A 27,140-nucleotide genomic window follows, 5' to 3' on the forward strand; every position below is an offset into this window, starting at 1 on the left:
ATTTGAACTACTTTCTGTTAATCAATTATTTTGATCGTATGTTTTAATTAAGCTTCAGAACTTAATTATAAAATATAGAATACTGAAACAATTAATTGCTTTTATAATCTATCTAAAATAGCAACATGGCTGCCTGTTGGGCGGTTTCGTTTGTCGCAAATTAATGGCTATGAAATGTAATCATATCCTAAGCTAGCTGGTGAGGCGGGTCTCACGACATCGGTCCAACCTGCCCTTCGGTTAAAATGGCTATAGCTTTTAATTATCTAAATACAAACGCTTGTTCAACCACAGATAAAGATACTGCTCTAGTTTATTATCTGTATAACTGGGCATTGAGAAATAAAAAAAGGAGACATTTATAAACATAGTAACCATAACCAACGTATTAATATTAGTAAATGTATTAATATTTTATTTTATTGTATATAGTAATATACAGTAAATACGTATTTTAATTGTAAAGTTGGTCTTTCGATTGTCTATGCTTTGTTGTCATTCAATCAAGTCGAAATAACAGGACGCCTATTTTAGTATATCTTAAAATGATTATATTCTAGAAATGGCGGGAAAGTGGAAACAATTTAAATTATGAAGAAATTTGGCGTTTTTTAATACTTTCCGTAAGTATTTATGGAATATTATTGGTGTATATTAAATGCATTTCTTTTTATTCTTACTTCACACTTTCACTAACTTCAGCAATGTCCTTTAAAAATGTCATAGGTTAAAGTTAAAAGTATTGTTTAACTATCGTTGCCTCTAGATGTGACTGCCCACGACGCCCACGACGCAGGGTTCTAGTGTTAGGGCTAGAGCTTATTTTATATATAGTTCTTTTATTTCTTCTTAAAAAAATTAAATAATCTGCTCTGGGTTTGCTCTCTAAGCTCTGGTTGCGGATAAAATAAATACACAAATAAATTTAAAATTATTTATTTCATTTTGACAAGGTAATTGGTGACCTTTGAACGACTAATAGGTATGAAAAGTACAAAATGAAGTAATCTCTATTTCTTATACTACATAAGTTAAATAGCATCTCATAAAAAAATAATTTTGGTACGAGTATTAACATAGTAAGGCACACGTATTCTATATTACAGGGTAACGTCTTGTTAAGGAAAATGCGGTTATTATATTTTACTTACGGATGATAGTCGGTAGGCTTAGATGTAGAGATTATGTATGTGGGGTTGTAAAACAGAAGATAAGACGGCTTCGTTTGATTTTGATTGGTCAGCGGTATCTCTAGTCCAATCACAGAGTCGCGTCATGCGTCTTACCATTTGACCGATCATAATCATCACTTCGATTTTTGTTTTACATCTCCAATCCTATGTTTTGTGACAGAAATAATCATAAACTGTGGGTTTTGAACCGAAATAACTTCGAAAAACTATATCTTTTTAAATATGTTTCGAGACTTTTAAACTGAATTAAGAATTAATTTGTATTTAATAAATTATTATTTTTATCAACAGTAAGGAATTTTAAATGTATTAGAAGAAATATTTTTTAATTACAATATAGAATTTCATACTCGTAACATTTAATAGAGATCTATCTATACTTAGAGGAACGTTTAAATTAGTTCTTCGAGAGGCATCGTCCTAAAACTGTTCGGAATAAATCGAAAATTTCAAAAGTAAATAAATAAAATCACAGATTCATATTACTTAATTTAGTAAAATTTAGATAATAAACGTTACAACAGTTTTTATATAGAATTTTATATACAATGTGATTTTGAATAATAATTTGAAACTTAACAACGTTGGGCTCTATGGCATTTGTATCGATTGTCTTGACACATGTCAAAACTTAAGGTGACATTCGAAACGTAGACTTAGCGTTACTTCTGCATGTCTGTATTATTGAATTTTGACATACGAGGCGCTCTTAGTCTCGTTTCTGAATCTTACTCAGATGGGATTTATATACACGAAGATGACAATACTGTCGCCTTTAGATACACGTAAATAGTACAAAATTAGACCTTGTGAACTTACATTTACGGCGGCAATCAGCAAAGCATTAAAGGCAATTAAACCGTAAAATAAACAACTTAAGTTTTCTTTTTTTACTCTACTTTTCTGGTTTTCTATTTCGATATAACGTGCAGTTTGAGAAGTGAATAACAATCTACATATTTTTGACAACTCGATACAAATACCTTTTTATTATTGGGCCCTCCCCTGACATCTGCAATTTAATACAGACATAAAATAATTTATCCAACGTAAAGATACAATTCCCTGAATATATTTTCTAACACACAATAAAAATATTTATAATATCTTCAATAAGCAACAAGTTATAATGTTTATTGGTAACCGGCGTTTTCTCTCAGACTAAATTATTAATATAACATCATACAAAGCAAAATTTACAAAATAATACAAAATAACTACGTACACATACAATACTAAATTTATTCTAACATAGCGAACACTCTGAACACGTAGAATATTTGATTGTTTTACTAGGTATGACCAAGCTCATAAAAATTTATTACATCACTATCTAAAGAATATATATTCAATAGCTATCTATATTTACAATAAGTACATCAAAGTTTATGATAAGATATCGTATCACGTCTTGCAACTTATTACCTTAAACTAGTTTTATGTGTCTTATCTGCGCCCAAGAGTAAAAAACAATAGCGGTAAGAGCTGTTAGGAATTATCTTACAACTAAATATATAAAGAATCTGTTAACAATTTTAACATGACACAGATAAAGTAAGAACAGAAATATGAGGCAAGGGATACCTTGGCGCTAATACTAATCGATCACAAGTCAGAGAGCAAATTTACAACACTATTGAGTCATTTGGAAGCATCGACCAGATTTTTGTAGCGATGATTGATGTAGCAAATCACTATCAAGTGTGATCTGCAGCGCTCGCAGCAGCGGCGGCTGTCGTTCGCCGCGCGGGCGCAACTCTGCCCATAAACGATCTGATCTCTTCGAAGTACGTCTCTTCTGGGGATCTCCTGCGACTGTCGTCCCCGTTTTCGGCCTCATGTTTCTTCAGATGCCGGTCTAAATTCGTCTGTTGGCCGAAACATCTGTCACAGTGACGACAGCGAAACGGTCTCTCCTTATTGTGGATATTTCTCACATGCCGTTGTAAGTTTGAAGATATTGAAAACGATCTTTCACAGTATTTGCACCGATACGGCTGTTCACCAGTATGCGTCCGTAAGTGTCGTGTTAGGTTAGCACTACGAGGGAATGCTTTGCCACAGTAGGAGCACGTGTAGCGGTCCCGCGCTCTGTTCACACCAGGGTTTTGGGGCAGCGGTGGCGGTCTAGGGGCTCCAGGGGTGAGGAGTGTTGCAGCCGCTGCTGGAAGAAAGGGGTAACGTCCAAATGACGCTGGCAATGCTAAGGGTAGCCTTCTGCAGAATTGCAGGAGCGCAGGGTGCGCTGGATGAGCTGGATGTGCTGGGTGTGTGGGGTGTGGTGGCGGTGAGGGAGTAATCAGGTTGCAGTTTTCATCTTCGAGCCTCTGCGGGCGCTTGTGAGTGACTCTGAGGTCGAGCGGCTCGTCGGCCCGTGGTGAGCCTAGTGGGCTGGGGTGGTGATCTAGCGGCGAAGATGGCGGGGATGCCAGGCGGCGTGGAGCCGCGTGCTTTTCGCGCATGGCGGCCGCAGCGCACGCGCTCATCGGGCTCGTGCGCCACCGACCTGCAACAAAGAAAACACAGTTTTAATATTTCGCAAATTCAAAACTATATTTAAAATTTAACAACATAGACACGTTGTTACAAATGTAAAGTTGTCCAAAACAATAGGAAATTGGTTCGTATGTCTGTAGGGGAACGATTAATTAAATATTTTTAATATAATATTATTTATGTATATATATAAAAGGACCTAAATTAAACCATAGATAGGAATAACTATTTTACGTGTCTTAAAGTAAGATACATCTTATCATCATTAAGTTGTCAATAAATGAAAATTGATTGACATTTAAGGTCACATCGTTAATTTATTTCATCACCCGAGCTTTCAGCAAACTGGCATATTCGCAACAAAATACATAAATCCGCTCAAACGAACTCGTTATACCAATTAAAGTGTACCAATTTGATATACGAATAACAACTTTTACATACTCCAATTCGAATGATAGGTAACACTAATGATGAATATCCTAGAAATGTCAGTATGGTAAAATATTGCGAAATGTTGGTGGGGTGGCCATCTGATCAATGCGACCTACGCGAGTACTTGCCTTCCCGCCCACCGGCTTGCGACATCGAAACTGGAGCATTTGAAATTTTAATAACCATACATAATATCGATGCTGTGACAAAAATATCAAAATCTTACCATAGTCTACGAAGTGTCTTGGATTACGTACAACTTTTAAATCTTATTATAAACTTAAACTTTTAAACGTTATTTTAAAATTAATCAATGGCGCTACAACCTTTTTAGGTCTGGGCCTCAGATTTCTGTATCTTTTTCATGATCATTAGTTAATCGAATAGGCAAGAAGGTGATCAGCCTTTAGTGCCTGACGCACGCTATCGACTTTTTGGGTCTAAATCGAGCCAATTTCCACCCGATGTTTACTTCACCGTTCGAGTGAAAGTTAAATGTGCACATAAAAAGAAAATTCATTGGTGCATCAAAGCCGGGGATCGAACCTACGACCTCAGGGATGAGAGTCGCACGCTGAAGCCACTAGGCCAACAACTGCACTTGTCAACAATTCAGGCATTAAATTTATATTCATTAAACATACATTCACAGTTCTACTCTGAGATAGATATTTATTTATTGTCGAGTGCAAAAGTCCCTTTATACAATGACACATCAGACAATCTTTCTATTGAGGGGTGCCGGGTGAACAAATTTGTTAGCTCACGCCTACGTACTGACACGTTGCTAATTTGCACCAAAAGCAGCCGACATAAATCCTTTGTACACGCCGGGCATCGACATCCGGAACCTTATTAGGTGAGCTCGTGAGCAACGCGGCTAGCTTATGATTTGTTGCTGGACACTGATTGTATTGCGAGAGTTTCCTTTATGGCGTTAGGAGCAAAATTCGAAATTCGAATTGCTAAGTTCTTATTCACTTAATACTTGTTATTGGGAACATAATTTTCTTTCATTTTTGTGTTATTTAAAGTTACGACAAATAAGGCAGAGGCTTCTTTCTGACTTCTTTCATGAACTTTCCTTATCGAAAAATATGACGTGACAAATAGTTGCTCACTAAAACTTAAATTTAAATATAACGTTGTTATATACATAAGTGTGACGATATAAATTTTATTAATAACTTATTATTGAATTGTCCTAGTACCTATGTGGTTCATGTATAAAACATAGGAACAGCTAAAGCGAGATTCCATCAAGCCCTGATCTCTACTTCCTCGATGCCTATTTCTGTAGATGCCACAGGTTATTACAACCAATAAAATTAAGAAAATTATTCTACTGATAAGCCATGTATGTAAAGTTATGATAAACGTCGTAATTTGTTCTAGAAAATTTTAGTTTTTTTATTATTTCTCGTTGTAAAGCAATTATTAGCCGATTAGCGCTTTGACACGTTGCCGTGCCAATATTTTCACGTAGACGATAAAAGTAGGTGCTTAGAAATTAATTAGTCGGCTATTGATCGATCGATCGATAAAGAATATCGAGCGTTCTCTATGAAGTTAGTACATCACGATCCGTGCAATTAGCACGTAATTAACGTGAGACATGACGTGTTACGTGGTAGGCGGGGCGACGGCGTTTATGTATGTTAATCTAAAGACCGTGGCCAATGAGCGTTATCACGCCGCGCCGCCTTGTGATATATTAGCATTTGAAGCGGTATTTATGCCGCTACCAAGCCATTCCGAAGCGACTTTTGTGGGCTTTGTGTCGAATTCTATAATAATATAACAGCTATTTATTATCGGTATTTATGTGGGTCATATAAATTGATATCTAGGTAATAATGTAAGCAGGATATTGGGCGCGAGGCGCGAATTGAAATAAGACGTTATTTTATCTCAGATCGTTTTATATAGATTTGATTATAGTTTCATAATAGAGTTTATGTTTGCATACGATTCTGAATTGCATATATTAATGGAACATACGTTATATTACTTTATGCAATGCTTCGTCGTAAATAGTCACGAATCAACGCCAAGTATATAATATTGTCTAGATATATGCAGATGATGTGTGGTATTATAACACTTATTTGAATACGATAAACGCTAAAATGGCGTGTTACAGTCAAATCATTATATGCTTTGTTTTGTAAGATAGTTGTGCTTGGTTTGTAGTGCGGAACAAATATATGTAGGGTTCATTTTGGCGATGTAAGTATTACTTTTAGTAACTTATACATGAAATTAGCTTTATCTTAAATCAGTTTACGTTTGTAACACAATTATAAATTCATTGTATTTGTTTATTAACGTTATTAAAACACAACAGACTAATTAGAGCTAAGAACTATGTAATACATAAAGCAATAAATCATTTACAAAAACATAAAGCGCTCTAAATCACTTCATTTCTGATATGGTACCTAAAAAGGATGTATGAATTATCCATTTGATATCTTGCAATATGACATTCCGATAAAGTCTTATTGAAACGCGGTCGGAGGAGATTCACACAGTTTTTTAGATATATTTAAGACTGCTATTTTAGGAAACGAGTCGCGACGAGCCAAGTTATGATATCGACCGTTAGCTCGGCTGCTGGGTATAAGGATTATAATCTGTGGCATATGCTATGAGAGATGTATCACAAGGAAGTAATGCAATACATATGCAGTAATGAATGCTTTTTTTATATTCTGATCAGTACTATCGACAAGTGACTTATATAAAAAGAATAGATTAGAAATTGTATGCAATTTTTATACAGTTTTGTTTGACATTGCAAATTATAAGTTACTATACTAGTCTGTGTTTATTTTAACAGATTATAAGATAACTTGAATAAACTCACACATATTACAGTTGAACGGCAATAATTATGAGTGGAATATTATATATAAATAACATGTTCAATTGATTCTCTAACGTTCCATTTCCCTTTTACAAATCAATATATTTTTCTATATAACAGGGCAAACGGGCAGGATCCAGGAGGTTCATCTGATCTTAAGTGATACATGGACACATAGCAGAAGGCTTGCAAGTTATTTATTTTTATTCTATGATATTGTACATATGTGTAGCCATTACTAAAACGCAATGTCATACTAAAGTTTATGGGTTATCTTATAGTTGAAGATTGAAAAACCATTTAAGGCAATTAATGCTATGATAATATTTCTTTTCAGTTAAGAACTTGAGAAGAATCTAAGAAATGTATAGGGCCAGCCAAGTTAGGGCGCGCATTCCGTCCAATTGCAAGTGATTTGTCACGCAGGCGCATTACGTTACTACCTATATAAAGTATAAAATGTACTGAATGTGAGAATCAGGTTGACGTTCATCGTGAGAAAATACAGAAATCGGGATCTTTTTTTGTCAAAGTTAGCCCATAGCATTGCAGCGATCTTTTTCTGTATATTTTGTAAGATACCGCTGGGAACACGATCTTTCTCATTTGGATTTTGTTGTTACGGATAAACTTTCTCACCATGCTAAAAGACAAATCTTAAATACCGATTGGTTAACATAGTTTTTTCTATACCTTCATAATATCCAGATTAATTTTGTTTTAGTATTCTTTGTATGTAGGTAGAGCAGTGTTGGCCTAATGGCTTCAGCGTGCGACTCACATCCCTAAGGTCGTAGGTTCGATCCCCGGCTGTGCACCAAAGGAATTTCTTTTTATGTGCGCATTTAACATTAGCTCAAACGGTGAAGGAAAACATCGTGAGGAAACGGGCTTGTCTTGCACCCAAATGTCGACAGCGTGCGTCAGGCACAGAAGGCTGATCACCTACTAGCCTTTTGGATTAACAGATACAAAAATCTGAGGCTCAGACCTAAAAAGGTTTTGGTGTTTTTTATTTTTTTTAATTCTTTGTAGGTAACTCCATTCCGGAACTATTCTGAAGCTTCATATATCATGTGGCTTGTTATAATGTAATTAAGAAAAATATTGATACAATCTCAATTCTATGTACAATACCTTTTATTTATATTGTATTACATATTAAGAAATTGGTCATGCATAGTTCATGCTGTTAAGTACGATAATTTATACACAGTTTTATAATTCTAAGTTTAAAGTAATCATAACGAACATGATCGCATATAAGATTGTTTTCTGATTAGGAAACTCATTCAGAGAGCATTATCGTTACTTATTTTGAAATGAATACTTTTAATTTACTAACACTAACTAATTGTTGTTTTGAATAAATAATTGTGATAAATAATTGAACACTGGCCTAGTGGCTTCAGAGTGCGACTCTCATCTCGACGGATCGAACCCCGCGGATTTAATATTAGCTAGAACGGTGAAGGAAAAAATTGTGAGGAAACCGGCTTGCCTTAGACCCAAAAAGTCAGCGTGCGTCAGACTCAGTCTGACCACCTACTTATCTATTAGATTGACTAATGGTCAAACAGATACTAGTCTGAGGTCTAGACCTTAAGTGCCACTAATTTATTTTCATTTTTTTGATAGATGCACGCAATGTGTGAACTCAAACTAATGCCGTTCTTGTAATAAACACGATCCAAGTTTTATAATATAACCTCAGGTGTTGATAATCCTTTATTAATCGGTGGATTACCACTTGATGATGGAAAATGGTGCCATTTCCTCGTTTTACGGGCATTTATCGAGTTATGACCGGTTCTGATCTAATTACAAACCTCTATCTAAGCACACGCCAAATTGCGACATTTTGAGAACTGGTTGTTTGCAAATCGCGTGATGTTCTAGGTGCCTGGTACTTTTGAATAAATTAGTGTAGGCTTCAATTTGATTAAATATTTACATAGCCTATGAATTATTAATGTTTCAAATACCTTTGAAGTCAGCTGAACCATGATGGTCAAACTGTGTATAATGTGTTTAATACCCGGCTAAGTTTTTTGATTGCATATACGTAATAAAATATGTCACGAAAACATTAAAATGTTAATAGCTTTCTAAAGATGAAATTTAAGTCTTATCTTATAGTGTTACATCAAATGTTTTTACATACCAGTTAATTAATTTATAATTTTTTGTTTTATTTGCATGTGTTTCAATTAACACCAGGCATTTCAACCGAACCTGACGTGGGTAAGGTTGAAACACAATGTTTTTGGTATGGCATTACACATTAAATACAACATAATGATCTCAAATAACATTGCCCATTGGTAGACAGATATATGATCTACAATTTAATACATTTCTCGCTTGGACAAATAGTTCCTATGCAACAGGCGACATTAGCAAATTGTTTCAACTGTACCCAGTCTACCCTATATGGGAAATCAAAAGATTCTAAATGAGTAAGATAATGTTTTGTCACGTTTTTAATTTGACATTTACACTGGAGCGATACGGACAAAACATTAAATAGCTATTTGAGGATTTAAGGAAATAGTATTTATAAATAATGTCTTAACTATGTACAGGAATAGATAACAGAGTGTGTTGTTGTTTAATTTATGGGCACCATTAGGTCGAACTTGGTAAAGTTGCATTTCATTTACATTTGTGGTGACAAGTCGGTATTGAAATGATGTATTGCTCGCTGATTGGCGAATTTATCTTTAAAAATCTTTTTTTCAGGAAGCATTTTTAAATTATTGATAGTATTATTTTATTTCTTTGTTTCGTTGATATCTTTATGATTTAAATGAAAAATAAAAGGTTAGGTTTCAGAAAATTTAAGTTTTACTTTTGAAATTTTAGATAAAATTTTATAAATATGTTTCAGGGTTGCCAGCATAACGGCATCGTTTTTTTTAATTTAAGAAGATCAGCCATATACCAGCCATATCATTGGCCTCATAGTCTGATTGTTCTATAATGTTTGCAAGTTTTAATAAATAACAAACAATTATTAGTCGGGAGCAGACTGAAAATGAACATAAACAGCAATTAATATTCTGAAGTTAATTAAGGACCCTCTCAGTTTGTACGTAATTAATTCATTGTAACGGTACAATAGCATACCAAAGCACAGTGAAATCTTAACACGACATTGCGCCAACGCATACGTAGGTGGCATTTATCACTCGGCGTTTTATTATACGAATCCCTAATAAATTATGGGAACTCAAGCTTCATATTCCACTGTTGTTTTAAGTTGTTTGACTGCAAAATACAGCTCTTTGGGGCTTAGAAGTTTTAGTTCGATTTAGACTCCTCGTTGAAATTTGAAAAAATAATTTGTAAATATCGAATAGAGATGCATCACGTGTTTTATTAGTATAAAGTAAAGACATTACATATATTTTAAACAGTATGGGTAAAAAGCAGACAATATATAATTATTTTTTGTTGTTCCAAATTAGGGTTGCCTGGAAGAAATCGCTTGTCAGCGTTAAGGCTGCCCGTTGCGAAATAACTTATGTGAATAAATTTTTTGTTATTGTCCATTTCATTACCTTCTGTGACTGTGTTTAGAAATAAAGAATGTAAAAATAAACGTCTTATCTACTTGCTTTCAATTTAAACAGATTTTGACAATTACAAAAAAGCTGTTACATAATAGACATCAATATCTAATTACAACGGTGTTTATCGGTATGGACAAAAATTAAATTGCCTCGAAGCCTTAGGCGACCGGATGTAGTTGGTGTCACAGATTATCACATACTCTACTGAACCAAATAGATCTAATACATGTTTAAGACTTTATAATTTAAAACCTTACGACTTTAATTTAAGATATATTTTAATGTGCCGATTAAGTAATATGTATCGTACAAAGTTCTTAAAAGTTTTTGATAGGTGAAAGTGGTTGCTGTCATATCGATTTTAGTGTAAAAATTTATTAGTGATGGGTGTTACAATTATTTGATCATAGACATTTCTCAGTATATAAGAGAAATTAATTTTTAATACGCCATCATAGGTTTGGTGACCTACAAAACAATCGGTCAGTTGGTAAGTTTGGCTCGATAATAAAAATCACATGTGAAGGTTATAAGTACAGTGTAAACTCTATATAACGATACTGAAAGGTCTGTGCATTTTATGGCGTTATATACAGTTGTCGTTAAATGGAGAGAAGAAAAACGTATAGAAAATCCATGACTCCTACTTATTAGTCATGGTCAACAACAGTCTGCGCGTGCAAGCAATCCCAATTTGTAAACAAAAGAACAAAATTTCATAGAAAGTCCGTATATAATCGAAGGAAGTTACATGGAGTTTACACTATAATAGAAAGGAAGTAATCAGTACCTAAGCCGACAGAATGAGACCTTTTTGAGACTTTTCTAATTTTCTTTACCTACTGTTAGGTGGCCTGTTTGCTTTAATTCCAAAAGTGCTACCCAACAACAATATGCCATAAAACTTGTATGTTCCAAACAGATACACGTCATACATCACCATAATATAAACAGAATTAAAAATATAAAATGTAAATGGATTTATCTTACAAACAACACAGCAGAACGGCAAGACAAATAGTAATACAATATTTACATCATGAAATTATTTTAATTATGAAAAAAAATCATGTTTTCAATAACTAAGAATAAGTGAAGAAGGTTAATGATGAACACTACATGGTAATCGAAGCTGTGATCTAAATGTAATATTAGAAGATTTTAATATGTATTTCTTTGTTGACGTTCATAAGTGTATATTGTGTTACCTAAATAAATAAATGATTTTGAATTTAATTCACAGGGAAAGAGCTAGGGTAGGGCAGCCTTGGGTCTTCCACAATAGAGACTTCGGAAATAAAACTAAATTACTTGATTCCACAATAAATTACAGATTAAAAAACTCGACTGAAAATAATTGTTAATTTTATTTGAAAAATAAATTGGGACCTTCACATCTTTGTGGCACTTAGGCCTCCGGGCCTCTAAATTCCGCCCTGGTAATTCAAACTAATCCTCATAAACTTGATGGAAATCCACTTTTTCTAACAAAGCAATGAAACCATATAAAGCTAAAGATTATTATAAAAAAATTACATTAACTTTCCGGTCATGCTTTTTATTGTGTGATGCATTATCGACCTTCTGATTGTTCTAGATCTGTTATGTTAATAAACCAGTTGGCATTGTCATAGAGGATGCTATGACCCCGTATCTTATGTATGTAATAGTCTTTACAACATGTCGATTAATAACTGGTATTTAGATGAATAAAATATGGATTTTGAACGTATTTAAACATTCTTGGACTTTGTTCTACGACTGAATAAATCAAAACGTCAATAAAATTCGCGCGTAAATGTGAAAGAGGCTAGGTTTTATATTGTGTGGTTGTTTTACTCGAACTTGGTACTTATGTAGACGCGTTAGAAGTTATACTTCTTTTGCGTAACAAGATAACAAATTTATTCTACATATGGAAAAAAACGATACTAACAATATAAAAAAGGTATTTAACACATTGAATGTTTAACGCATTATCTAGTTAAATAAAGTTTATTTAAGTATCACAAAATAAAATATTGACTATAGCTAACTTCAGGGTGTCGGTTTAAAAAACGGGGTGCGCGCGCATTGTAAAAAAATAATCTCATAATTTTTCCCTAACGCGTCAAACGAATTACTTACTTCAAAAACCAGTGACATTTCAAGTCTGGGCCTCTGTTTCCTGATCATTCATTTTTCTTTGGTTTCATTGGTATGCCGGTTTCCTTATCTGGTTTTTTCATAGTTGGAGTGAGATCACGTAGAATTACTATAGTTATTTTTATACACATCCTATCAGCAAATTGTTATATTAATCAGCTAAAAATCTCTTGAAGGGCCCTAAGACCTTGAGGTCAATTATAGATATTTTTAACACCTATATCTAGAACCGAGGTACATAATGCAAAATCTAATTCTAAACAATCGACATATATTGCATATTTACGCTTAAACGTGTTTATACAGAATGTATTAAACTAATTGCGTATCAATAAAACTGATCCAGTAATGAGGACTGGAAAATAGCGACGCAAATCGATCTCGTATGCAAATTATTCATTTCTTGTCACTAGTCATTCCTACACAGTAATTATGTTGACATAACCATCGGTTATTTCGTGAGATTATGTAAACCAATACTATTTTTATATGAGATTTTTATACATAATAATATAATAATTGTATATTATATTTGAAATCCACTGTGGATTGTATGAATTTAACAACAGCAGTCACAGAAACGTTTCAATGCATATAAAAATAAATCCTCTATACTACTAAAAGACTCGAGGTTGCTCCTCCAGCTTCGAGGAGTCGGCCATACCGAATCCAGAGAATCCCGGAACTACTAATGGTACGTATATATATATATAAAACAATACACATAAAATTTCTTTATTGACGGTTAAAAAAACACGAAATGTTCACCCTTCATTCGAGTTCTTTTGGGACGGATTTCAACAATAAGTATGAGACTCGCAAAAATAAAAAAAAACATAGCATCATCATCAACATCTAATCCATTAATAATTACCGCAAATAATACATAAATAGAACTCAAAAATAATAATAACCATAAGTAATATCAGAGCAGACCTCTATTATAAATAATAACAAGATGCGAACCTTGATTGACGATGTCATTAGGAAACAACGTATATACACGTTGACGTACAAGGTCTAGTCGATGCTACATGTGACCTAAATATTAATTGAATATGATATACTTTTTTAATTATTCAAAACCGGTATATAATGATATGTAATGAATTTCGTTACTGGTACAAGTATATAAATTAAAACTTGTATCTAGAGATAAATAAGATTAATTTATTATTCTATGTGGAGTTATGTTAATGTTGATTTCGACTAAAGTATCGATCTGTCTCTCCTTTATTATTACTAGAAATGTACAGGAAACTTAAATACTAATCATACTCAGGGCTACAACGCTTTATAGGTGTGCGCTTAGGATTGTATAGTTTGCATCATTTATCTTTTTAGACAAGTAGGTGATCAGTTTTTAAAGCCTGATAATTTGTTCATTTTTGGGTTGAAGACATGCCAATTTCTTTCTACCTTTTCCAAGTAACTTTACTAACTAAATGTTAGAGTTAGTGCTCTGAACTATCAATCTATTAGTTAAGAGATGTGTTCCAATGTGTTAGAAATTGCTTAAATGTCGAACTCATATTAAATATTTAATCATTGTAACCCTTTCACTGTAAAAAATCTAGTCTAATCGTAATTAGTGGTTATACAACAAACGAGGATAATTCTCTTGATTAAAGTTTGTATGACTGTTTTTTAACGTAATTATTTCAAAACTACCAAGTATTTTGTAGAACTATACTCCACTCAGGAAAAAACATAAATATATTTATTAAATTACATTTTTACATTATACTTATAGTTAAAAATCGGGCAGTATATTTTCTCTCATTACTAATAACAAACAGATTAAAAAAATAGTGTTATTATGTGGAACTGTGGAATCTGAAGCTGTATCAAACATGATTTCGTTTATAAATTGCGTGACCATACTTATCATTATATAATCACACCTGTTCTTTCATTTAACCTGTGGATGATAACAGGACAGAACAAGTCATTATGTATGAATGCGATAGATAATTGCTAGTAGCGGCTTGATTCATTCTCATTACTTAGGGCTATCTCAAGGGCACTATGTTGAAAACTTATCTATTGTAAACGTAGGACGTTATACTTTCAACAAAACAACAGAATAATTAATGAATTCTTCGAATTTTTTTTTATTAATTGTTGTCTATAAATTTAATTGTCCATTGCAGTTTTTAGATTTTTCTACGTTGAGGTTAAACACAAATTTAATAAACACATAACAACGGGATGATTTTCTTAATAATATATATATATATTTTTATATGATTTCAGCAAATTTCCGAACAAAAAGTAAATAATAAGTTATTTAACTTTTACTACTAACACCACGTTACTACCGAGATCCATACTTTGAAATATAAAGTGCACTCGTATAAATTATCCTTGCGTGATACAAATCAGGTTTTGTAACGGATAGCGGATGAGGCAACAGTAACCGAAGTATCAATGGACGAACAATGCTGCCCACTTAAGGCTTGACTGATTCCTAAAGATGATATTTGGTGCTAAATGCCAATGCTTTTCATAGACTATGTATTGTGTAACTGTTTTTGCATGTATTAATTTGTAAGCTGTAATATAGATGTGTATACGGATGGTCTTGTTGGATACTCTGTTTGTTCGCTCTCTCTTCTCATCTGACTCTTCTTTCAATTCCATACTTTAACTCCGCCTGGTGGACTATGCTAGGATGTCGTTATTCTGCAAACAGAGTAAAAAGAAAATCCCACGGTTGAGGTGGCTTTCTTATAGTACTTTAATGGGCATCACTCAACGAACATGGACTATATTTTTATAGAACAGGAGGCAAACTGGCGAACAACCTGATGAATGAGCCGCCGCTACACTCACTCTTCCAGAAGGCTCACAAATTCGGTTTAGGGTCCTTTAAAACCGGCAACGCACTTGCGAGCCCTCTGTAATGTAGAGCATCAATGGGCGGCGGTATCGCTTAACATCAGATAAGTACCGTATACCCCCAGGTTTATAAAAATATTTTTTTTGTACTTTTAAGTATTTTTATTGTAATGTTAGATTTGGATTTGGTGGACTATCTTATAAATAAAGATGTTTTGCTTCAAGTTATAAATGATAATTGTGTTTAAAGATTTATATAAATTTCAGACTCGAATCGGTTTCACTAAAATAATATTCAAATCAACAGACATTGTGTATGTGACAAATAGGAATCAGATTGTGTAAGTTTTGGCATTATGCGGCCCACGTGTTTAGTTGTTGACGTGTTTATTGCATTTGATCTCGTGAAAGTATTGCGAGAATATACAATATTTAAAATTTTCATAACCTACATAGTAATAAGAAAATTAAAACAAATGTAAAAAGTTTGGTCGCTGTGGCAGTGCACCTTTAACGCTCGCTCCATTGCGATACTTATTCGTTGAGCGAGGAAAGTATCAGGCCCCGTTTAACTCTTTAATTAGCGCCCGCGCAGTTGAACCCCACGGTCTACTCCAAAAGCAACAAAATCGAGGTTCGCGAGAACTAAGACAAAATACCTTTTTTGACAAAGTATCAATAAGTATTTGTTCTTAAGTTTATCCTAATAGGTTGAACGGTGATTGTCGCGTATTTGACGTTCTTGATTTATATTTTTAAATTGTGAAAATATATCAATTTTTGAATTTTTTAATAAGTTAAAGGCTAGCTAAACTATCAAATTAAGTATACCATATGCGATAGAAAAACGCGGTAATAATATGCGGTATAAATTACTATATATAGATAAAGGTTTGTAAGGATTTATTAATTTAAGTTCATGTAATGATTTCGTTCGTTTTATTTAAGTCATTATGTTGTTGTACTTGTTTGTTGTCTATTTATAAAGTTGTTAAAAAATTTAAAGTATAGAAATTGCATTTATCATATTCTGACCTATGGTCACAGAAATATATTTTACTCATTTGTTTAATTCTACACGAAAAACCGATAATGTTTAACCCATTTTTTTAATATATCAAATTCGCACAGTATAGTGATAAACGCGGTTAAATGTGATAACAATAAAATGTCTGGAACTTGTGATATGTATATAAATAGGATATAATTTTACTCATATTTTAATTAAGACACTATATTTGATATATACATTAGTGGTGTTTAATTGACGTTCACAATTAAATATTGACAAAAAAATTTCCTTTTCAACTCGATTGGTTTAATAAATTCAAGGTCGGATAATTAACATATCAACATAAAATTGTTGAATTTTATTACCTATATTAAGATTATACAACATATAACAGAGGTGAACGCATGCCACAAAACATCGGCGTTCGATTCTCGGAAAAGTTGACACAAAAAAGCACTAAAGTTTAAACGGTCTTATTTAATAAAGATAAAGCTCGATAAAGCTTCTGCTGGTAAAATAGTTAATGAAAAATCTCCACTAAAGCCCGTAGTATATTTGTTTTCGACTCCTTTCGACCTATTTAGTACTGTATTTAAAAACGAATCTGTACAAGCTTAAAGTAGGAATTATTTTCCTTATACTTTAAAAAATGTTATATCTTCAGAATAGGCGTAAATAACATACACGGCATTCATTGCAAAGACCGTTATATTTTTTAATTTCGCATACAACATCGTAAACCGGTGTTTTCAGGCATCGATTATGAAGATCGATGTAAAAATACTGGAGCATTCATATATGGGCTTCATTAAAATATAAAAACGTTTAAGTGTCTTTTTAATTTATATAATCGGTCACATTGTAAAAAGCATTGAAATTGAATACCTTAGAACGACAAAGAAAATCAGATTTTAATTAATTTAATAACAAAAAATATACCAATAATTAAAGACTACTACAAATTTTTTTGTACTTCCTAAACCAAATATATTCAGTTCTGGGGCTGACTGCTTGTGGTGGACAGTTCGTGAAGTTACTAACGTATATGTGGGTACAATATTTATTATACGGTTACGCATTCAGATAAGCATAAAGTTTTTCTTTACAGAATAAAAATGAGTTGGAAAATTATGATGATTATCATATGAAACGTGAGCTTTGTCTCGTCATATCGTCAATACATTTTGGAAGAGCATTTCTTCGCTTCAAGAATTGTGTTACAGATAACTCTATTCCGTAGAAACTACTGCCAGAAATAAAGAGAATCACTCCCGCACTGCGTCAGAAGGACTTTCAATAACGATGTATATAAACCATGTTATATGATATAGATACATACTATGTATTAATGTAGTTTTATTCTAATTTCCGATGGTTTAATAGTCCATTTATCCTGCGCGTACGCATATGTAACTTTGTAATTCTTTGTAGATAGGTTTTTTTTTATTTATATCATGACAGTTTTTTAGCTGTCGTAATTATCAAATATATATTTACAATTTATACTATATTATACTTACTATGTTGGAAATTTTTTGAAAGTTGTTTTTTCTTTGTGTTTTTTAGATTGTTGATTTTTTTAATTACAGAAAAAACTGCTTCAACCCTTTATCATACAATCGGTTTCGTAATCAAAATTACCAAGTACCACGCAACGCTTATTATCGAAATAATTCAAAATCAACATATTATCAAAATTATTGGGTTCGATAAAATGATTGTTACTTACGATCGAGTTTTATACGGATCGTTTATTAAGTGGATTCACCTTTTCCGTGACATTTTTGGAATAGCGAAATATTATTTGATGTTGATACTAAAACAAACGTAAAAATTTATTTATATAACTAAAGGTTAGCAATTTTGTTATTTACAATTTTATTTTCTCTCTTTGTTATTAACGACTATGTTAAAAACATATAAAAACAGATTTTAACGTTGTGTTTTTCAGGCGATACGAATACAAATGGACCCATAATACCAAGGGGGGGGGGGGGGGTGTGTAGGTTAATTATTTATTAAATAGATGTATCAAGATTCGGTGACCGCAAATGCAAAATGTTTGGCGGAATTTTGACTCCAGAACAAAAATGTCAAATGACGTTTTAAAAACCACAGATGAAAACATTATGCCTATATACGCCCACAGATTAAAGTATGATACTCGTTTTTATCTAATTCTGTAAAAACATGAAAGCGATTCGAACGATGCATGATCGTTTCTCTGTGTGTTTTAAATTTAATGTAATCTAGCCTTTATGCTTATAAACAGTTATAAGCCGAAAATTATATTCTAGTGGTTTTTTTAAGTCAGTTTTATTAGCGTTTTCGGGGGTTTATCTCTCGAAGTACCTTATTCTGAAATGTTTGTATAATTTTAACGTTACTTTTGCTGTACACACGTTCTTCCGTGTAATTCAAGCTCACCAATGTCCAGATTGAGCATTCGGATAAACAAGTTTAAATAACGGATAAAATCGACATTAGATTTTGTAATTTTTTATTGTTTTGTTTAATATTTGCATTATCTCTCGCGTATGTCAAACACATTATAAATTATATATTGTGTTTACTTTACCAATGAGTGTGCCGAGCGTTGGCAAGCTTTTATCAATAAAAAAGAACTTTACAATAATACTCAACTGTATTGCATAGGTCCAATATTATAGTTGGTGTATTTCGTTATAAAATAACTCTAATTACTGACCACGTGTTAGGGAAATAGAGTAATTAAAGCATGTCCATTAATGTCGACACATAAAACAGTTAGATATAGTCTGTAATCAATAATTTCCGCTTCTAGATCACGATCAGTATTAAATTTAGATTCACGTTGGACCGGCTCGTTTCCTGTATCACTTGTAACTAAAAACAAGTAGCCTAGTATTATCTATGTATTAACTAAGTATTAATAAAGTTTCTTACTAGCCTCTTTTCTTTAAAATATACATTACGTAACTTTTTTTTATAGCACAACAAGCAACGGAGGCTTACATGATGTAAACTGACATGCCTATGTGACGCTCTCAATGCCAGAGGGCATCCAATGACTTGCCGGTCTTTTAATAATTGGTACAGTCATTTCTTGATGGAAAGTTTTAAGCGCAAAGTTGCAGCCACCTGAATTTGAAGCAGCTGAATGTTTCGGTGGTGGACCAGAAGGGGTTCTACATTGCGGAAGCGTGTGATACCCCCTGGGTTAATCTGTGTTCAAACTGCACCTTCATTCTTATTTTTGGAGTTTATACTCCTTAGACCGTATTACAATAATAATTTTAATCCTATCATTTATCCACATCTGTATTACATAAGAGTATAAAAGAGATATTTATTGTAAGAAGAGAAGGGAAAGAACTTCTCCAACTTAGAATACACACAGTATTAAATATAACAAACTACTACTGAACTACTTAAGCCTGAAACAAGACTAGTCTGTAAAAGATAAAATATTAATATAAATGATTGTTTATAAATGTTAATTTATTTGTTTAACGACGACTAACAGTGACTTCAGTAATGTTTAAACGGAATTTATTTCGATTTTATCATCTTATAAAATTAAAATATTTAAGTATACAGTTGCTTATTAGTAACATACAGTGTAGAAAGAGATGTCGGTCATTTAGTTATAACACTGATACATACAGTATTAATCGCCTTGTTGGCTTAGCACTGAGCTAAACAGGTATCATTGTGTTTGACACTTGGCAAAATAAGGGCTTCGAGCGGACACATTCTTTCTTACTACACTTACGTTAATGATATAAAGATAATAATAAAACTGATACGTATATATAAATAGGCACAAATTTCATCACTAAATAACATCCTGATTACACACAATTTCTAAACCAATAGAGAATGAACAATGGCCACAATATTGAATAGCATTTCATAATGCAACGAAAATGGGCTACTGCTTAATTAAGCGAGCGGCTTTCTCTTCCAAAGCTCCTGAAACGTCAAGCTATTATGCCTTGTATGGCACATGCCGACATATCTGATTTACATACTCATCTTGCTATGTGAACTAATTAAATGACCGCATGTTGTATCCTTTTTATATCTTAAATGGCTTACCCTTGGAGTACGAGAGATAATATGATGATTGATATATATATCTAGTAACACGGAAGGCAAAATATCACGTGGCCGTCCACCAACCAGAACCACGTGGTAAGCTTCGTTGCTTACCACGACGCTCAGATATGAGCTGCCGAAACAGAGAGACATATCTAGATCCTTGGAAAGTTAGACCAAGCTTGAAACCACTGAAGTTTTTCCAATTAGGACTTGGGTCCTTCAAGAAAATAGCGTACTACTTCCTAAAAGTCCAGCAATTAGGTGAGCCTTCTGCCCGTTTGTCTCCACTCCACTACTACCCCACTCAGAAGCGTAAATCGCTTTGACATTTTACTGGGCTAACTCAAGTGATTAGGCATAAAAGTCCAATCGGACTTTCTTCCAACTGCTTGTACAGTCAATGGTGTCAAGTATTAAAAAATAAATGACCTTATTATTTTTATCCACAAAATTTTAAATAGCTAATAAATACTAAAGCGTTCGACTGCTCATTCAAGCTTAGTCAAATTCAAATAATATAAATTAAACTTGTGAATATTATCGTACTCAATAACTAGATTTAGTAGATCACTTTACAAGTCCTATGATGGATTTGCACATCATTCCAACATTTTTGGCGCGTTTACGTAAATTGTTGATAGGAAATTAGATCATTTAGATGCAAATGGATCTCTTTTGCTAATTTTATGCATAAGAAATGCTAAATAGCATACGTATGTTAAGCAGATCCATAGCTGACTACATAACTTAAACTTAGGCTAGGATTTAGAGACCAGTTTAAGAACTAATTATGTGTTAAAATTGAATGAGTATTCCACAGATTGGATGTAAAGATGTTTGGTTATGAAGGTTAATTGTCAAACTGACAAATGACGTATCATGCAGGTTTGAAGAAGTGATATATTAGTGTGGTAAAAACAATTATTGAGTTACCATATGATTCTACCGCAACCATTCTTAGATAATTAGATATATATAGACATGAATACAAATAATATAATTATTTCATTTTACCTTATTACTACTAAGATTATTACAGAATTTAATTGATTGTAATAGAATTATTACTATCATTGTTATCGTTATTATATATTTGTGTTATTAATGGCTTCGAAAATCTTCGAATCAACCGTGGTAGGGACAAGAAAAAGATGGCTACTCGCCATATAAACTGAAAAATGTGACGGTAATTATTTTTCCAACGCCGATAAAGAAGATTCACTTCAAAAAATTGACACAGAAAAAAGAAAAACAAATTTTAAAAGTTTGGTATCTGTGGCAGTGTACCTTTAACACTGGCAGCATTTCCTTACTGTAAATAACATACACACATAAATTATGTCTTGTTTTCATTCAACTTCTTCAAGATTCGATGCAACAATATTTAATCAAAGCAAGTTACGATCTTAATAATTCAAATACACTAATAATAAAACCATTTATCAAACGTTCGTTTTATGTCAACATAAAGTAATAACTTCATAAATTCAATCAATATTAAACTTGAGTGATGATTGCGAAATGATTTGTAGACATAATTCGATTTCACGGCTTAGTATCGTTAATTATGTTTATGGTATCGTCTTTTGGTTATGGCGAAACTTTTGGGGTTGACAACAATTTGGAACAGGTGTAAAATATATCACATTTACTGTAAAAAATTGAAAACTGCTGTCGTAGCTTCTAGACGAATGAAGGTCATACTATTTTGACACTCAGTAAGTTCAAGCTATATAAAAAGTTTAACCTTTTAGGTTAGTTTTTTTACAATTACCTAAACCTTTTTCTAATAAATAAAAGACAATTGACTCTTCTAAATTATATCAATGTCAAGGCAGAATATGTAAGCCTGTCAACAGCAACAGATATTAATAGAACTCTTACATAAAAAAGAGACTATAACGTCATTATAATATTATATAAGAGTTAAGTCTTTAGTCTACAACACGATTTTGTATATTAATTAGTATATATTTAAAAAAAAACTAGACTTCATTTATCTTGATTAAAATTTGAACGGAAAGGGAAGACGACATTTATATGTCACTTGATCTGTTTGATTAGTTGTTAACATACATTATATGATGCTGAATTTAAATAGATAGCAGTTAATAATTAAAAAGGGCAACACTGCGAAATGTGTAGCGTTAACTTAATCACAATTTGACAGATGACAGTTTTGACATTTCTCATTCTACAGATGTGAATGTACAAAATAATTTTTGAATCATCATTAATTCATTCACTTTCAAACGATGTCCTAATGATAAAATTTACAATTTACTGGTGAAAGCTAATTGTCATAGTGACAAATGGCGGCTGATGTTTGATGTTTGATGATATGACATTGAAATTTGTGATTATTAGACCAGAAAATACAATTATTGGGTTTAAATAGATTTATTAACTTCTTAATTATTTTGCTATTCTTCTAATAGCGCTAACTAGTTCTGTAAATTATAATTTATTTATTTATTTAGTGAGTATCGCAATATATTGACAATAGCTGTAATTTCTCCGATGGCCGTTGTCGTGTTCTTGCTCAATATATTCTGTATTCCCTTGTTAGCCGACATTTTACGCGTTTACAGTTTGCTCAATCTGATATAGTTTTACATAAACACTATAACCATGAGGAAGTGTATGAAAACGAGTTGGGAGTTTTTATTAGCGTATTCACTGCTGAATTTTATAGCCATACAAGGAGAAAAAATACTTTTATTAATAATTTAAAGGTTTGTTTTTCATATTATATTGGCCATATGTGACACGTGTAAACTGACAAAATTATTAATATAAATGTGAAATTATATGCCATTTAGTTTATTAATATTTATTTAGCAAATAAATGAATCTATAACTGTATAGGACGCTTGTATTTGTTTAATAGATCTTGAAAGCTTTTTCTGCCTAACTCGTGACGTAATTACGTACATACGAGACATTCAATGCCCGACGATGTCACTCCAGTACGGGATAATTTTGCATATAGAATATTTATTTAACGCATATTATTAAACGCGCGGAAGATTTTGCTGCGTACCGCCACTATATGGAACCAACTTTTCATATCGCACCAATTTAACTTACGTTTTTTCCAGAAAAAAAGGCAAAAGTTTACGCACGAGTTTTCAGTCGTTGTTGATATCCATGGGCAGCGGTGTCACTTGATATTGTCCTATGAAAGTAATTAATTGAAAGTAGATACGATTTAACATAATATACATATTATAGAAATGGTTAATTACGTTAGGTCTTAAAAGTGTAATGTAAAACTTTCGTTGTAGCAAGATTGCGATTTTGTTTATAGCTGGATTATAATTAGAACAATTTTCCGAGTGAGATTATAATGTTTCAGGTGTCCACATTAATGGGCTTATAAATGAAGCAAAACGTGGCCGGTAGATAACGATGTAATTGCGCTCCCCGAACGTATATTTATATAGTCGGCTAATGTACTATGAATTACCATGATTAACGTATTTTATGGTGGTTATGCTTATATCAAAATTAATTTTGTGTTGCGCGATATCAAACGACACACTAGATAGACGATACCTGTTGAGTTTTAACTTACTGTAACACTTTTGAGGATTTGCATGGCTTAGTGGTCTCCTACTACGCCATAATATCTTCAAAAAATGAAAATGCCATATTTTTATCCAACTTTACCGACTCAAGATTTTCAGGTTTTGCTTTGATCTTGAGCAGTTTCCTATCCGGTTTTAATCTATCGGTAAAAACCTATAGGATTCGGTTATCAATACGAAGGTTTTTGAAGTTATACTTCGTTTGGCGCGTCAGGGAAAATGATGAGAGTAAATTTATATGATGCGCGCGAAAACCGTCACAAAAAACCTATACCCTGACGTTAGCTCAACATTTTAGGTTTTTTGAAGCTATTACACTATAATTGCTAGTGTCGTTTTTCTACAAACCTATAATAAAAATTTTGAATTGATTTTTATCTTGATACGCCAATGAAGTATAACTTCTAACGCGTGTACATAAGTACAGAAAAGATTGTAAAGTGAAACTTCTTTATCGACTTTGGAAGAAAATATAGCGTCACATTGATGGGTTACGCGTCACATTTTTCCGTTACGTCTAATCTTTTTACTGTCCCTACCACGGTTGATTCGAAGAGATTCAAACCATTAATAACAAAAATATATAATAACGATAATAATTATAGTAATAAATTTATTACAATTAATGAAATCCTGTAATAATCTTAGTAGTACTAAGGTAAAATTAAATAATTCTAATATTTGTATTTATGTCTATGATAACTAATTATGTCATTTTTTTTCTTTACTCACAGTGGTTGGTGGAATGGAAAAGATCGCTCGAAAGCGATAAGGCCGCCAGTTGCCCTCCTTTTGATTTAATTATGTTCATTGTAATGTAACGAAGCGTTAAAATAATAAAACATTTAAAAAATGTGTACGTTGTCTCAAAATCAACTAAAACAATGAAAACCAGGGATATTATTAACTTCAAATATTTACTATTAGTACATATGACTGATATGCATGGCAATATTTACATTCGTATTATTACTTTTAAAATATTAAAATAAAAATATACTTTTTATTCGAACCTCATGAACAAAATTAAATTATAATAATTTAAAATACATCGCCTATTGTATTTGTCATTCATATAATCAAAATATTGTTTTCCACTGTTACATAATATTTAAACTAAATTTCTTCGAATTATGATACATAACAAGTTGTTATCGGAACCGCCACTCCTTCCGTGGTCCAAATAAATTTGATGCTGAACAGTCGATAATTGGAATGCAACCTTAGAATAGGCTTTATTTCAACCTGTCAGTTCAGGTATAGCTTAGTCCATGCGGTGTATGGAAGAGTTCCGTCCATAAAAATAGAAATCTCGCTTATTAGTAATTGTTTTACTTTAATGTCGAAGATGGTTGCGACTTTTCTGTGACGTCGATAGTACGGTAAGTGTTTTATTGAAATAAACGTTTAAAAGATATTTATATCAATTGTTATTGGCGTCCATTTACAAAAACAAGGTTCGTTATGAGCTAACATATAAATGTCACGTATTATAACGCTTGTTTTGATTGGTTTACCCTTCCGTGAACAAACTTTTCTGTGATCAGTTACTGATGATCTATGCCTACCTTAAATTGAAATATAAACTTTATTAACCTGAGATATAATGTTTATTAAATTGAGATATAAAGCTTATTAAATTGGGATATAAACTTTATTAAATTGGGATTGGGATAACTTTATTAATTAAATCCACATTTTGAAATTGCTCAAATAATGGTTCCATTCGGTGATACGCGATCACATAGTCACGCGAGTTTAGCTGATGCAAGAAATATATCTCCGAGAAGTGTAGACACAGCCAATGCTTCTACAGTTACTTATAGGTCAAATGTGGTTACACCTGAAGAAGAAACAGTTTCTCAGAATCCTCCTTCATTTCCCTATAAGAGATCGAGGTTCCTATCAGACTCTGATGAATCAGATGTAATTTTTCCTCCACAACGTGTTCAGTCATTACGCATGGACAGCAGCGATGAAGACGACGATTATACAATCTTAACAGTTTTTCAATCACTTCTTTGACAGCGAAGATGACGAACCTATATTCAAGCGTACTCACTACAAGCAAGCATACATATAAGCGACGACGTTTTCTAGAGTACAGTTTCGTCGTCTTTTGTTTTTCTGATCTCTTATTTTATTAATTAATTAGGATCTCACTTTGATTTATAGTAATGTTTAATTAAGAGTCGACCGAAAAGAAATCTCTTCTGTGGACATAAAATATATTTTTTTTAAAGTAAAGGTATTTTTGTGAAGTAGTATAATAAACCAGATTGTTTGATTCTAAGAAATACATAGTTTTTTTAGTTTAGTTTTATTTAGCCAAAATACACATTTTATCTTTTCTGTGGATTTTGTAGTCTTTTCTGTGGACAGTTAATAATTAAAATATCTAGTTATCAGTACAAATTAAGGCTTTGATCTCTGATACTATTGTTGCCATGCTTAGTTTATCTTTTTTCTTATGCTGATTTAAACAAAAAAAAACGACTTTATTTTTTTCATACTGGATTTGTTTATGACCCGTGTACACTAGTACACGCACACATATTTTGTAGCTTGCTTTTTTGCTGCTTTTAAAAGTATGGCACATGTATTATTGATTTTTTAAATTATAAAGGGTATAAAACTCTTATTTTTGCTGTATAAGACAGACACCTCAACCAAAACCAAGCGATTTGTTTCATCGTTTTCTTACCCTCCGATTTCGTAAACACAATTAAAGAATTAGGGTAAGTAAACAAGTTTGCTAATTAGCATAATTAATGCGAGATGTCAATTAAATTAAAATGATCATCTCTAATAAACCTTATAATGACGCTTTTTGAGAGGCATTCGTTACCGTTATTATATTTAAAATTTCCATGGATAATAATTGATAAGGTAATGTATTGA

The 27,140-nt window shown here is 32.4% G+C and overlaps 1 protein-coding gene across 1 annotated transcript in view; it reads right to left on the reverse strand.

Annotated features, from left to right (window-relative positions):
- Positions 1–961: 961 nt before the first annotated feature.
- The window catches only part of LOC123713828 (transcription factor hamlet-like), an 89,909-nt gene continuing 63,730 nt past the window's right edge, over positions 962–27,140 (reverse strand). The window contains exon 3 of the mRNA XM_045667708.1: positions 962–3,699. Within this exon, the coding sequence (XP_045523664.1) occupies positions 2,891–3,679 (789 nt within the window). The 5' untranslated portion in view covers positions 3,680–3,699 and the 3' untranslated portion in view covers positions 962–2,890. The remainder of the gene's footprint in view (positions 3,700–27,140) is intronic.

The sequence above is a fragment of the Pieris brassicae genome, chromosome 8 (genome assembly GCF_905147105.1).
Source record: "Pieris brassicae chromosome 8, ilPieBrab1.1, whole genome shotgun sequence".
In the NCBI taxonomy this organism is placed as follows: domain Eukaryota; kingdom Metazoa; phylum Arthropoda; class Insecta; order Lepidoptera; family Pieridae; genus Pieris; species Pieris brassicae.